Below are 14988 nucleotides of genomic sequence, written 5' to 3'. Positions count from 1 at the left end.
AACCATCTCAATAAGACAGGCTTACATATTTGAAACTTGCGCGCCTCTTTAAACGCATTGCACTGTAATTAACAGGCATAAATATATCCCAAGAATACTAATTTCGCACATATTTTATCCTTTTGTTCGTTAATTTAAGCAAAACGAATAATGTGTGACATGTGCGCTTACAAAATAAAAAAAAAAAATTAAAGGAAATAAATACGTTGATGCTGATATAATTTACATCTTAATACGCAATGCGGAGAGCTCAGAGGTGCGAGAAATGGACGTACAAGAATGAGGCGAAGAGAAAAAGAGAAAAACGAAGTAGAAAAAAAAAACAACAAAACTATTAGCTCATCTGTGAGTAACAGTTTAAATTGGTTCAAGCGAGCTTTAATCTACTTGAAATACTCCCGCTGTGTTATCCACTTAATGCAAATACGCTCGCGCACTTCTGTGGTTGATATTTCCATTATTTCTAGTGAAACGAATGATGAAAAAAATTGAACAAATACCGCTAGGAAAGTCTTTGTAGTCTCGTGACACGGAGCAATTACGATGATAAAAAGAAAGTGAACTCGCCGCACCGTCCACAAAAGATCTTCATGCACGGTAAACTTTCGCATTTTCATATTTGAATGTAAGCGGTTGGAGTTAGATATTTATTCTTTTCCACGTGCACGTCGTTTTGTTTGGAATGCAATTTCAGCTTTCAGAGATTATAATTTTATACACTAATAGAAAATTTATATTAGAAGAAAAAAGAAGCAAAGGATGAATTATAGACTAGATCAGGCGTTATGAGACGGTGATTTAAGCTGTAAAAATGTGTTTTATTACATTGCAGCTTGTTTGAAAGGACATGAATTCATATAAGATATAGGACAACTGTGAGATGGAATGAAACAACACTATTAGAATGACTGGAAGACGTATGAGATCATTTATGATGCTTACTTAAATTTTATAACAACAAATTAAAATATATAATACGTGTTATGATTAATAAAAATCGGACTACGTTAATACTGCGTACTACATAACATCAATTTGTAATAATTATTCAGCCGCCAAAATGGTCCCACGATGTTTACATAGCTGCTCGAATCTACTGCGCAATATTTATAATCTTCTCTGTTAATGACCGCGCGTTTACATAAAATCGGTATAATATACATATAGAAAACATAACTTATTCAAAATCAATAAGTTAATGCATGATCACATGAGAATTAAAATTATTTATACAATATTAATATAATCATCTATATAGCTTGTACTGTTCAGTAAAATATATATAAACGTAGGATCAGCACCGACGGCAAATTAAATTTATTTCAGAGTCTAATGTGTGTGTAGCAACGGAAAGGAAGCGATTATGCGTAGGTGTATAGATATAGTTATAGACGCTAATGATCAGATTTGTAAATTGTCAGATAAAAGTTATTCTTTTTTTTCTTCCCTTTTCGTTTTTTTTTTTTCCGTGGCAAGTAGTGTGTGTATATATCACATTTGAGTCTACCTATCGAATACTTTGGTATTTTACTAGGTTTCCTGTTCTCTACAACATTCAACGTCTTGTATTATAATATGTAAATGTACATATTACGATAATGTTTCATACGTGTGTATGTAACATATGTGTATGTATGATTTCTTTCATCCACGATAGTCATTTTGATATTGATGAATTATTATATAATATAGTGTATATACTTTATAACTTCCATTTTATAATGTTATTACACCTATCCATTTTTCTACACACCAAATACTATAATACTTTTCTGTGTACGTATATTTATTGAGTATATGAATATTTCGCATGAAACGGATCAGTAATGTTTTATCATATCGGTAGGCATTTCAGAGCTGTAACATTTTTCCGCCGAATAATTTATTTCCTTCTATAGTATGAAAATTCATCGAGTTAATTGCAATTAAGAATTTGGTAAAGTTGGATGGAAAAAAATACCCAGGCTGATCTACTTCATGCAACCAATAGTTAATTATCTTTCATCGTTATTACTGTTAATTTAATTATTATTATTGATAGTTGGTTCTCAGTATGTCTGTATATATTTATAATATGCTATTATATCAATATATATAATATATATATTTAACACTATATAATGAATGTAAATTTCTAATACAACTTTGTTATGTTGGTACTATAATATACTCGTAATGTTATCATTATTGTATACATATAATTATTCTTTAAATTTAATGTCTGAAGTTAACTTTCCAACGAGTATTTCGATCATAAAATGATAATGGTTATTATTACAGAGTTCATGCGGCGTTCGCAGCAACTATAAATATAATAAGGAAGTTAACCATGAAACAAAATGCAGATATGTTATAAATATTCAAATCTATTCAAACTATTTTGTATCAAGTAAACACTAATTCATAAACATAATTCAATATAATACTAGACATACCTCATAACATGTTTTTGTTACACATGTATATTATATGTATACGTAAATACGTATTGCACACGATAGGTAAATTACGATATGGGATCATGATATGGGTAAAATTTTCATTCGCATCGATCATATTACATACGTATGTATAATATTATAATACATGCTACAGGTCTCAAAAGTCAAAAGTCAAAAGGATTTTCTAAAAATTCGATCATATTATCCTGCACTTGTCTCGTTTTTCTTTTTCGTTTCATCTTTATGTCGTTTTTTTTTCTTGTTTTTTTTCCTGATGTTAAAAAAATCTAGGCTAGACGTTTCTACACTCTACGAATTATCTATTTAGGTATTTACGTATGTATCAGTATGTGTATCGCATATTATTAGACTAGGTTTTAACATTTATTTTCATCAGATTTTTAAATACGTTTCATTATGCGTATTATACCTGTGCACACTCAATATTAGTGAAATTCAAATTCTCGTATCATTTATCCACAAATTTGTTTCAGTGGCTGCAATGTTGCTGTAATACAGTTCCTCATAATTATCGAACAGGAATGGAAAAAGGGCGTTTTTTCTCTTCCTATTTATTACTTACAATTTCCATACAGATTTCATATTCTGCCGCATATTGAATGCTGATTTCTTCACGGTTTAAAATCTCTCATCATCATCATCAAACCGCCAAAATCCTGTCTAAAAAATCTCGTCCATTCCTCTGGATAGATCGACCCCAGCTCCTGAAGGAGGCTGCAATAGCGGGACGCAGTCCTGCGGGGAACATTCGACCCGACCAGCGGCTCCGCAGCCGCATTGCACGCAATTTCCGGTCGAATGTGGCAGCGCTTCACCTTCCTTGTACTCCACACCTGAACAATTAGAGAAAGAAAAAAAAAATGGCAAAATAAGTTGAGCACATTCGCATATCGATCAACGAGTTTAATTCGGTAATAATGCATAGCATTCTTAAAATCTCCAAATGTAGCAAAGTGAACGCTACCGCAAAATCAATAAGGCCGACCTTTATTCGTTTCAGCTTATATTTTAGCTATATGATCGTTTCTAGGCCCAACGAGTTACCAAGCGCTCTTTCACGCGAAATAAACCGACGGCAAGAATTGCTTGTCACAAATTTTACCCTCGCTGAAAGGCTAGGATTTGCGAATTTAGCTTACGAAATTTCGTCTTTAATAAGAGTGTTGAAAAGGAACACAACAAGGAACGTAGTCACAAAAGCGATGATCATCTCGCCAACTACACAAAGTATACGATTATTTAATATTGACGTTTTAAACCTACGTTTTGCAAAGAGGAAAAAAATCTTGGATTTTGTTGATTTCATAGGATATCGCGGTTTACGGTTTTTGATTTCGTCATATCGCGGACAATTATGCAGCGTTTTTGTAAATTGGATTCTCGTGCGACATAAAAACATAAGATTCCGTAAAAATAACTATTACTTGATCGATTCGCGCGTGTTTAACGGCTGTTGCAGCAATTTTCAACACGATACGGAATATATGAATAGTTAATCAGTTTATACTGTTATACATGCTATATAGCGTACTAGCATGCACATAACGCGTCAGCTCAAGATTAGAAGATTTCGCGTAGATCTTCGCCCTAAGCTATGTATGTAAAACTGGAAATGCATACATTTATAACATAATGACAGCGATTATCCAGCGTTTTATTGTCTGCAATCTCAACATACCTATAATAAATTCCTTGGCGAAAACTTTCGCAAACATATATATGTATATATACATATATGTAATACGTACGTGGGCATACAGGTATAATGTATTCTTCACTCCGACATAATCGCGCGACTCATGAATTTACTATGCAGCAGCAGTCTTATACTTTGGAACTCTCCGTTTCACAGGCACCGTTTGCATTATACATACTGCACAGCTATTACTCACGCGAAAGTTCGCTTCAAGTTATAAGCTAATGCAACGTCGCCGATTATTTCAGCCCCTTGATGATGGGCGATTATATTTTGCCTTTTCAGTTTGACTGATATACGTTTTCGATCTGATCCCGATTGGAATTTGAGGTACGAATGATGGAATTCAAAATGGTGGATGGAATATGGCAAACACGAACGGAAATAATTAGTTTCCAGACATTTTCGGGACCCCAATTCTGAATCTGGTTTCAAAATTGTGAGCTACGAAAATACGGTTGACCAGAGATCGAAATATTCCAAGTATTTGGAAAATAGAGCTTTGTTATGGGTTTTGGTTAACCATGTTTGAATCGGCATTTTCGATTCATAATTTCGCGGTAAAATTCTAGATCTTCACTTACCCATAACGACGCAGGTCGTCGGAAGTGTGCTCTGGGTGCCAAAGTCTTGATATGTTGAATTTACATCCATGTATCCCTCTTCTTCGATGATTTGAGCCGCTAATTCCGAACTCTCAGTTGTCATTGTTTCGTTGTCATCCGCTTCTAAGGTCGCAGCAGTGCCGAGGGACGAGTTTACGCTTAAAAAAGCCCCCGGGATCTCGGTGCTCTTTAAGCTTCCGTCAAAGTTCTCAAAGTCTTCCGGTTCCGAGTGGAGAAGGCAGTCCTGCCACCAGCAATAAACTTCACCGGCAACGCAGAGGCAATGCGAACACGGATCACTCGTTGGTATCTGTGCAGGCACCGACGATCAATGTTAGGCAGTTATATTTTATCGATCAAACGGTTATACTACACCCCGTTTCAAGTTATTTATAGACTCACTCACTGATATGTGGCCTTGAAACTACACGGTTGAAAAAAAAAAATGTTTCACCACGTCCACAAAAATTTTCGGATTCTTGATATAACCATTTTTTACCGCATTATTAAGTAAGAAAAAAGTAAAAATTACAACGTCAATATTGAAATTCAAATGATTTGTGTCATATTTACTAACAGAAACGTAACAAATAATATAAACTTAAAGTGGACCTGCTGGGACATTATGTTTCACGAATATCGGGATGCAGAATACTGCGTGCAAGCTGTCGCAATCAAATTGTATCACGTCGAATGTATTCAGCGTAAAATATGCGATGTTTGAGGCCTTTTATTATTAAATACGACCAAGACGAAGCAGCATATTTCCGTCACAAAATGGCACCTTTGGAAAAATGTATTGCTTTATACTCTGTAAACGACAAATAAAAACGTATAATCGACTGTAGACATTTCAAACGTGTTTTGAAGACTGAAAATTTCCAGTTCCATTTCAGAAATACCGACGCGGTTGTTCGAATGTTGAATTTTTCTAATCCTGCAAGCATCGCCGGCCCGATACCGAGATAGAATTTCGTCTAAGGGGTAAGTAAGGAGTGCAAGGACCTTGCGACTGTACGTGAATGGGACGTGTATAGATATATATGGCACGGCGCAGGGGATTCCCAGGGGCCTTGGAAAGGACGCGGGCACGATGTCCTCGCGTTCCGCTCCGAGTTCATTGACCCGATATATCGCAGGCGAGCGCCAGCGCTCATGACTCTCAGAGTCCCGTCGAGTTTACGTTGGGGTTTAATCGCGTTTCCAAATTCCACGCGTACGAGATCCGCAGGGTCGGCTGAACCGCCGGCCTCCGGGTCTCGTCGGTCCTCGGATAACTAAATACCAAAGCGCGACCCGCAGCCCTAAGTGCACTACGTGCATTGAATTCGCCCCACCCTCCGAAGCTTCGCATATTTTCATTCGAGATTTCAGATTTCAGCTATAATTGCCTAGTCCCGATTACCTACTTTGCATTCTCTCTTCGTACATAGAAGTACTTTTCTGTGAAACTCGCTACTTAACGCCAACAGATAGACAATCACACCTACATTTTAAATATTTAGGAACGCCGCATTCAGCTTCGGGTTGCCTATCAACTGGCGTTGATTGGCTAGTTTGGCGATGGCCGCTAAGCGAAAAATAATCGACGCATCGATTAATCGAGTTTAATAAATAATCGATTATACTCGATTAATCGTGAAAAAATAAACGATATGATCGAGAATAGTTTATTTTTTATCATTCTTACTAGTTTCATCAAAAATTCCCGATACATTTAATTTCGTTTAGCGTGCACTGTATAATTATTACATCGTTCTCGCCTTTTGGTGCACCTTTTATATTACTGTTATTTATTATATTTTATTTTTTCATTCTCATTCTCGCCCCATTTTTTGTTCCTCTTTCGGCGAGGTGCAAAATTCGCGGGCTAATGTGAAATTCTATGTTATGTTGATATAGAGACGGTGGTCTTCGCAACGCACCGGGGGGTCTGATAAGGTGGATGAAAAATATGTTCGAACGTTAGCGGCCGTTATACAGGAGCGGTAATTTAAAAACGCGAGTGAATCCGGCGTATAACTTTCCTCTCGCTCACACTTCATTCTTTTCACAGTTTTCCGTTTGTTTTCTTTCTTTTTTTGTTTTTTGGTTTTTTTTTTTAACCTTTTTTTCGACGTTTATTTTTATTCTCACCAGCGGGCTTTTCAACCGCTTCGCTGGTTGTACAATGCATTTGGCCTAGTGCCACACTCATCATTTTTCACCGCACGATAGTTTGGATGGAGAAAAGAAAAAAAAAAACGCAAAACAAAACGGGCAAACAGCTAACGGCCGAACGAAAACCAATAATAATCATAATAGTAGTAGTAGTGATAATAATAATAATAACGATAAATATAACAACAGCAACGATAAATAACTAAAATTTATCCCGAGGTCGTGATATTTCGAATACGCAGGTGATCATCATTCGGATAGTTCAGTTTGTCCATCTATCTACAAATACACTATAGATACGTACGTATATAGGTAATGTACACACCGCAGGTACAATAATTAATATACGGGCTATATCCTCGATATATGCGCATAAAATATGAACCTATGCATATATCCATACTTTAATTATAAGCGACCGCTGCACAGCTCGGCGGGATGACATCAAGAGGTGCGAAAATGGTTTATTAGAGAAGGTAAAAGTCAAGAGGGAGTCGACTCGTTACCGCAGATAAAAATAGTCGGAATAGCTTTTACAATATAAATACATACCTGTATAGATATTACGCTGCGTTATTATACAATGTACTATATTATACTTTCAATGTTATTGCACACCGAAAATTTCTCTGGGTTATATTCATATACAGTACGTAGAAATCAATTCCATTTTCCCTACTTTTTATTCCTCACATAGGTGTATGTATACATATATATATATTGTATAGTAGGATGTTTCAGAAAAAAATAATTTAAGACTTTCCATCGTAACACCCACCCCCCAAATAAAAAGTTTGAAAAGATGAGCGTTCTACGTTATGTGCAAGGTCGCGCTCAGTTGATTTTTCACTTCTATACATTTTTTTAAATTTATGAAGTACGGTGAATAAATTTTTCTTTTTTTGCTTAGATCAATCACAATATCAATTTACGTCACAAAGAAGATCCACACTTGTAATATCAAATCTCCAGTTAATGTTCGAGAAGTGGATATGACCACTTTTTCGTTATTAATTCAATCTCATAAAATAGTTATAATTTAATATGAACTTTTACTGTAGGAGAATAAGATTCCCGGTTGTGATATATGGTTGTGTTATGGATCGCGATCTTTGGATCGGATATAAATGTCCGGAAAGAAATAAAAATTGAAGTGCTGGAACTTGTTTCTACACAAATTCAAAATAAATGTGTACAAAAAAGTTAAAAATCAAATGAGCGTGATCTTCCACATAACGTAGAAGGCTTATTTTTTCACAAAATCTCTCTTTTAACCTAAACAAACTTTTCAGTGGATGCCGTAGTGAAAAATCGCGTATTATTTTTCTCTGAAACACCCTAATATATAATATATACATTATATATATTAATTTTTCGCCAACTTCTTAAGTTCTCTGCAGAAATTTTTCCTATGCATCACCTACTGAGAATGTTTAGTCTTGGCCAGTGGCAGAGACGTTACATAAAATTGGACAGTAATTTCACGAGATTGCGGAATGCATTTCCGAGTGCATATCTACGCGCATATAGGTACGTATATCTATATGAAGTTGAGTTCAAGGTGTGAGGTTTTGAATGAACCCTAGAATTATGTAAAAACTTTCAAGAAGATTCGCGAGCGTTCGCGCGTACGTGCCAAGTTATTTTTCTTCGAGTAAAATTATGCCGCATCTGCAGGCTGAAGAAACGGGAAATTAAGAATTATTTTTTCCCCCTATTTCGTGGCTTAGGAGATTTGATAGATGTACACGATCGATATTACTGAAAGTGCACGCCGAAATTGCGCAGCTGTACTGGTTCCGAATACTCATTCGTGAATTTAAACTTTCACCCAATGCCTGCAACGTGAACTACAAGGGAAAACTGATCTAAGGTATAACCGGGAAATCTGTATCTCATCCACGTAGAGTAAGTATATCGTCAGAGGCAGTTACCGGAGTCTTTATATTAAATTTACTCGGACTTGCTTCAGTGCTACGGAATCCCACGAGATTTGCCCCAACTCTCACGCTGCAGACTTCATCTGCACCGCAATCTATTTATCTCCAATCCGTTTATTGGGTAATACTATATGACGTGAACTGAACGAGTTCTGGGAAGCATGTACACGGAGTTTTCTGTGAAACACACCGCTTTGTGTCGGCATGCAAGCACCGAATCTACGTTTTGTATTCCTTGCACATTCAAAATGTAGCTTCGGTTGCCTATCTGCTGGCGCCAAGCGGCGAGTTTCACAGAAAACCGACTTTCACAGTTATTATAGGTATAAATTTACGAAAAATGCATCGAACAGACGCGCGGAGGTGTAATAAAAGCGTAACGTAATAGTCGAAAATATTTTCTACGATAGGAAAAGCAGTTATTATACGGGTTACTCTTGAGAAATATATTCCAAGAACTTACTCCCATTCCTGAACTATGGTATGCTGCATATACTTCGTCTTACCGAAGTCCTAGGGTACATAAAACATTCAGTATATATTCTGGGTGAAAACTCTTGAGACTGAGGTTTGCTCGGGTTTTACGACCGCGCGTGCTGTGCAGCGCGAAGACGTCGTTTGGAGTCGGTAAATTGTTACTCCTCAAGGAAGTTTTACTCCGGTTTCGGAGTTGCTGCGCATAAGATAATGCAGACTGTGCAGGAAAGTCGAGAAGCACGCTATGTCTGACCTCGAAGCCAATCATCGGGGTGGGTATCGATGTGTTCGTGAGAAAGAGAAAGAAAAAGAGAGAGAGAGAGAGCGAGAGGGCGGGGAGGGAGAGAGAGTACGGTTCTGACTCGTTTGATCGTCCCGGTGATTAACCTGACGAAAATGACGAGTTTGTGAACCATTTTCAGGACGTTAATTAATTCAACCTCGATCAGACTGCAGGTCCCCAATCAACTCTTTGATCATCTCCGAGACTTTCTCTCTTTTTATCTACAATATACACAGCTTTCAAAAATTTCATTTCCGCACCTTTTACTCTCGTTGTCTCCACGTGCCGGATCAGAATTTTTACTGTTTTTATTCCTTCGCCACAGGTATCGAAAACCGTTAAATCACGAAGAAGTTCCCGCCTGGTATACAGAATTCTAGCTGCAGATGCATGGATGTAGTCCGAAACGATGTGCCGAAACCGTTACGTTAGATGGATCGAGGCGAACTTACCGTTTGACTATGGGTGTAGGTCGTTCCCCCAAAGTAACACTTTTTTGGTACAGGTTCTTCAGTCGATATTTCAACCTCGTCGTCGGTCATTATGTCGATCTCACCCAGCAGGACAGCGTCCGTCACGCTGGCTGGTGCTGAAAGCAAATTGTCATCGGTTGAATAGCGATTGAAAAAATATATCGCAGATATAGAATGAGAGCGCAAGGACGAAACGACAGATTAAAAGTTTTTCGGTGAGACAAAAAAAAAAAAACCACTCGCAGCCACGAAACACTTTGCAGCCTAGTTAACGTGACTACAAGCGAGTCCGATAAGCACTTTAACTGCAGCACACATATGTGGTTTTGAACAAATGCGGATTAGGCAAAGCCGTTTAAAGAGTGTGTGTGAGAGAGAGAGAGAGAGAGAGAGAAAGAAAATAAGGGGATAAAAACAGCTAATGCTACATTCGCCTTTCGGCCATCGATGGAAAACAGAGGGACGAATGAAAATACGCAGCGCGAGCGACGTGTGTAAGCAATCGAAAACTGATCGAAAAAACGACAGTAAAGGCTCAACTTTGATCTTGAATTTCGCTCAACGAAACCTGAGAATCTTTGTATTTTATTAAGATAGATAAGTCTCCGTTTTCCGGTAATACGTTCGAAATTCGAAAATTGAAACGCCTTTGTTGCTCAGCGCCGCGCTCGCACGCGCGTAATGCGAAAGGTATCGATCAGGCGTCTACGAGCGAAGATCCGGGAACGTCTTACTACGATTATTGTGCAAGGTGGGTACAATTCGTGCGACGTGAATAGCAACTGATGTAAATGCGACGCACGTGCCTGCAGCGCAGCTACGGAAGGTTGGGATGGTTGGGAATTTATGGAGAGGAAAAAAATTGGTCCGTAATTTATATTTATATATATATATATATATATATGTATAAAAGTGAGAAAATGAAAGGATATATAGGGAGCAGGTACGTACACACATAAGAACGTTATATTCTCGGCATGCGAGGTGAGGCATGAACATTTGTAAGGATTAGAATGCCCGATCATTTGTCACGCAGGATGGTTCAGGCCGGATGCTGCTGCACAGCCGGCTGTCAAGACGGCCTCATCATACGTCTTACTTCAACTACCGATCTATCATAAATCTATATTAATTATTCCTTGTGCCTCGAGTCATACGGACAACATAAGTTCATATTTTTTAAATCATCAATTATGGGCTGCACAAACGCGTTAAGTGAGATCCTTTACCTCGCGGACTATCGCAAATAATCATGTTTCAACCGTTCAATGGGGTTTCGTATTTTCTCGATTACGGTAAATCGATACCAGCGTAATTTTAGTAGCGAGTACTCTACGTGATACGTTCAGCAACGAATCCCAGCTGCGGAAAAAATTGATTTAAAATACTCGCCTCGCTTCCCCGTTCGAGTTATTCTCAACGCTGCAATTGCTAACTTCAAATATTTCCCATTCCCTGTTGCTTAAAATAATAGAATCTTTTCGCAAGTATAATCGCAACACTACAAAAATTTTATAACGCAATAATCAGTGTTGATTGATTCGATGTTCGATTCATTGACTGTTTGATCCAGGGCTTACCACCTGGTTTTATCTCTAACCGCGTTATTCGATATTCTATAGAAATTAAAATACGTGTACCAGGAATTTTCTGTGAAATTTATCGTTCAACGCCAGCAGATATGCAACCATAGCTACATAATGAATACGTATAAGGGATACGAAATGTAGCTCTGGTTGCCTATCTGGCGGCGTTGAGCGGTAAGTTGCACCAAAAAACTGCCTTGACATCGACTCGATCAACCGCATTGATATGGATATGCATTATCCAAGCGATTCGGATGAATTCTTTAGGCGCGTTGATCACGCGAATACAAAAAAAGCCCTCGGTGCACGACGTTCTTTTAATCCGCACAAAGACTATGTGACTAAATTGATTTACCTTTCGCAGTGATATACCATGTGCATGTATACGTATACCGCAGGTGCATGTGTACGCATATAGGTACGTACATATGTACAACTAGTCTGTGGATTCTCGGTGTAAAATTAGGCGATAAATCAAAGACGGTCCTTTCAATTGCTTTCACACGTACAATCCGTGTTTGAGTGTGTGGGTTGGTGAACAAACGCGCGGTATGCTCAGCTCTGCATTCGATTATAGAATCACAAGGGTGGCAATGGGGAGATTCGTGAACGGGGTTACACACCGTTATGTATACATACACTTTACATACTTTGGCGACTTATGCACACTCGCCGAAGGCTCGAACCTCTCGGTTCGGCTTAGTGCAGCCTTACTAGCCATTATATACCCTAAACTATCACCCGGTTGACTAACGACGTTAGGCTGTTGAAACCGGTGCAGCGACGACACTCCCCCACCCCCCATTGGCCGTACCAAACTGGTGCCGAACCAGTTACACACACGCAAATACCCACGTAGTTTCGAAGCTAATGCCATAACGCCGCATACGTTGTACGACGCGGCTAAGCTGCCTCAAGTAGCCCCCCACCCCTGCCCCTTTGCCCCTTGATGCATGGGGGCGGGATTCGCGGGTCGCCAGTTGGGGCGAGTTGCGGGGGTGGGAATGGGACTGCAACGGACTGTACGGCTCCCGCGGACGGCGTCGAGGATCGATCCTTGCACCCACAATGCGCGGCTATGTGCGACGAAAGCCCGCGTCGTGCACAGCGGTGACCTAAGTTTTTACAACTACGTGGGAGAAAACATCCCACGCGATAGATATTTTCCTCTTAAGTATACCATATTATATAGATTTCTCGCAGCCTGCATTCAGGGAAAAAGTTATTTATTGCAACAACTTCCTATTTATTTATTTTTTTTTTTAATCTATCGTTATCGTCGCTTATTTATAAAGCGATGATTTAATACGTTCAAAGTGTTTATAATCAATGTTTAATTTGTTTATTTTCACGAAATGGAAAATATAGACTTTCAGCGGAGACTTGGGTTCATTTGGGACAAACATTTTTCAGATTAGGTTGGGCGGTTTCTTTTTTGCTACGAAATGAATGTGTTATGCAACTTTGTTGGGATCTATGTATAAGAAATAACGATTTTTATTGCTCAGAAAAAAAAAAAAAAAACTGTTGATTTGTAATAAATGAGAAAAAATTAATTACATATGATTTTAATTAACTGTATCGCAATGCCGATATTTCTTTGGTCTTTAACAAATCTTATTGAATTTAAATATTATATATATTTATACAAAACATTTTGGAATTGCTTTTGTTTTCTTTTGGTAAATAATTTGTATTTCGGAAAGTGAAATTCCAATATTTTACGCATTTTTCACGTTTCATTGCACTATGCATATGGATATTTTATTTTGAAGCTCGACTCAGACAAATATCGGATTTCCTGCAGTAAATAATTCCTGCTACAGATATAAGGCATCGTCTCGTATGATTATACAACTGTTAACGTACATTAAGGTGTTTCGTCCGGAGGCAGCATTTATTTCTCTTTGGATTCCACCTGAAAGACTTGTACATAAATATATCAGGGAAAGAATCCTTGCGAAAGGATACCTCTTAAATCCAATTTTAAGAGGCCGCTCTCGGGACTCGAAGTTTTCCCATTTAAGTGTACAAAACGGATAAGATGTAATTTTTTTTTTTTAATTCTTACATAATTTTGTTACAAGAATATTTACATAAACAGACATAACTCGTCAGCCGTTTACTGTTTTCGAAGAACTTCATTATCTATAAAATGCTTCCAGGATGATGTCTATATTATTAAATGCGGTTCAATGGTACATAGTTTTAAGAAAAAAAAAAAACGACATTTTCCGCGTGTGATTTAAACGGGAAAACTTTGAGTTTCAAGATAGACCTTGTAAAATTAGATCAAGGATATATAGGTATATCCTTCCGTGAATATTCTTGCTTCGTTATTTACAACAATTTTTAAAGCTCAGAGCTAAAGAAAAAAAAAAAAATACAAGGCTTCTTCCAAATGAAACACTATACAAGTTGAGGAAAGAAAAAAAAAAAAAATGCGGAATAATGGAGAGAAATCGACCACTTCATGCACCGCCATCAAAACTTGCAGACCTTTTAAGGTTAGCGTCGTATAACATTTGATCGGTTTTCCTCGCGTATAATACCGATATAACATATACCCCATCAGTCGGATGTGACATACGCCGAGGCGACATCGTTTTCTTATAAACCGTCCTTATATAAGTATACAGGATATATAATACGACGAAAAGGGCGCGGGAATCTAGTCAGCGAATTTTTAGACTATTGTGCAGATCGCCGGGAACCGTTTCTCACAAATACGTATAATATAAAGGGTATGAGACGGAATGCGTATACAGGCCTCGGAAAAACCCTGAGGAAGCTGATTTTCATTTTTTATATTCTTCCGTATAAAGGTTCGTACGTACCGCGTTTTGGATGTGTATTATATACATATTTACCACAGGCGACGTATCGATGCCAGGTTCAGGTGTATCGGTCGAATTGAAACCTGCGTTGGTTGCGGTGCCGTTGGAATAAGAGACGATTCTTCAACGCCGTCCTCATTTTTCACTCACCGTTCTAAAGGGACGAAAAAACTCCGCAGAGTACGGCGCGTCGATGGGGAATTCATTCCAATGAATTTTTATCTCCAAAACTGAACGGTTAAAACAACGAGATTTGAAAATATTTGTAATGTCTACAACTCGTTAGTTTTGCTCGAATATCTAGAAAACTATGTTTGATTATTCTGAGAAATAATCATTCCTGCGCAATGAAATGTTTTTATAGCGATGAAAAAATATTTTATACCCATACCGGGCCTGAACGTGAAAATAAGTCACCTCGGCGCCTGCGTATAGGCAACTGGAGTTACAATTTGCAATCTTGGGAATA

The 14988-nt window shown here is 37.9% G+C and overlaps 1 protein-coding gene across 4 annotated transcripts in view; it reads right to left on the bottom strand.

The window, feature by feature from the left end:
- Nucleotides 1-797: 797 nt before the first annotated feature.
- Nucleotides 798-14988, bottom strand: part of LOC124211478 (uncharacterized) — a 40533-nt gene continuing 26342 nt past the window's right edge. The window contains exons 1-4 of one of the 4 annotated variants that reach the window (XM_069133587.1): nt 12322-12528; nt 10076-10212; nt 4743-5073; nt 798-3295 (exon numbers count right to left, since the gene is read on the bottom strand). In XM_069133587.1, the coding sequence (XP_068989688.1) occupies nt 3123-3295; nt 4743-5073; nt 10076-10212; nt 12322-12487 (807 nt within the window). In that variant the 5' untranslated portion in view covers nt 12488-12528 and the 3' untranslated portion in view covers nt 798-3122. Of the gene's footprint in view, nt 3296-4742; nt 5074-10075; nt 10213-11047; nt 11103-12321; nt 12529-14988 lie in introns of those variants that run through there. The other 3 variants (XM_069133588.1, XM_046610566.2, XM_046610565.2) reach the window with 3 other exon arrangements.

Source organism: Neodiprion pinetum, chromosome 2, assembly GCF_021155775.2.
Source record: "Neodiprion pinetum isolate iyNeoPine1 chromosome 2, iyNeoPine1.2, whole genome shotgun sequence".
Taxonomy (NCBI): domain Eukaryota; kingdom Metazoa; phylum Arthropoda; class Insecta; order Hymenoptera; family Diprionidae; genus Neodiprion; species Neodiprion pinetum.
Note: the sequence above shows the minus strand (reverse complement) of the source record. Positions and strands in the feature narration are given on the sequence as shown.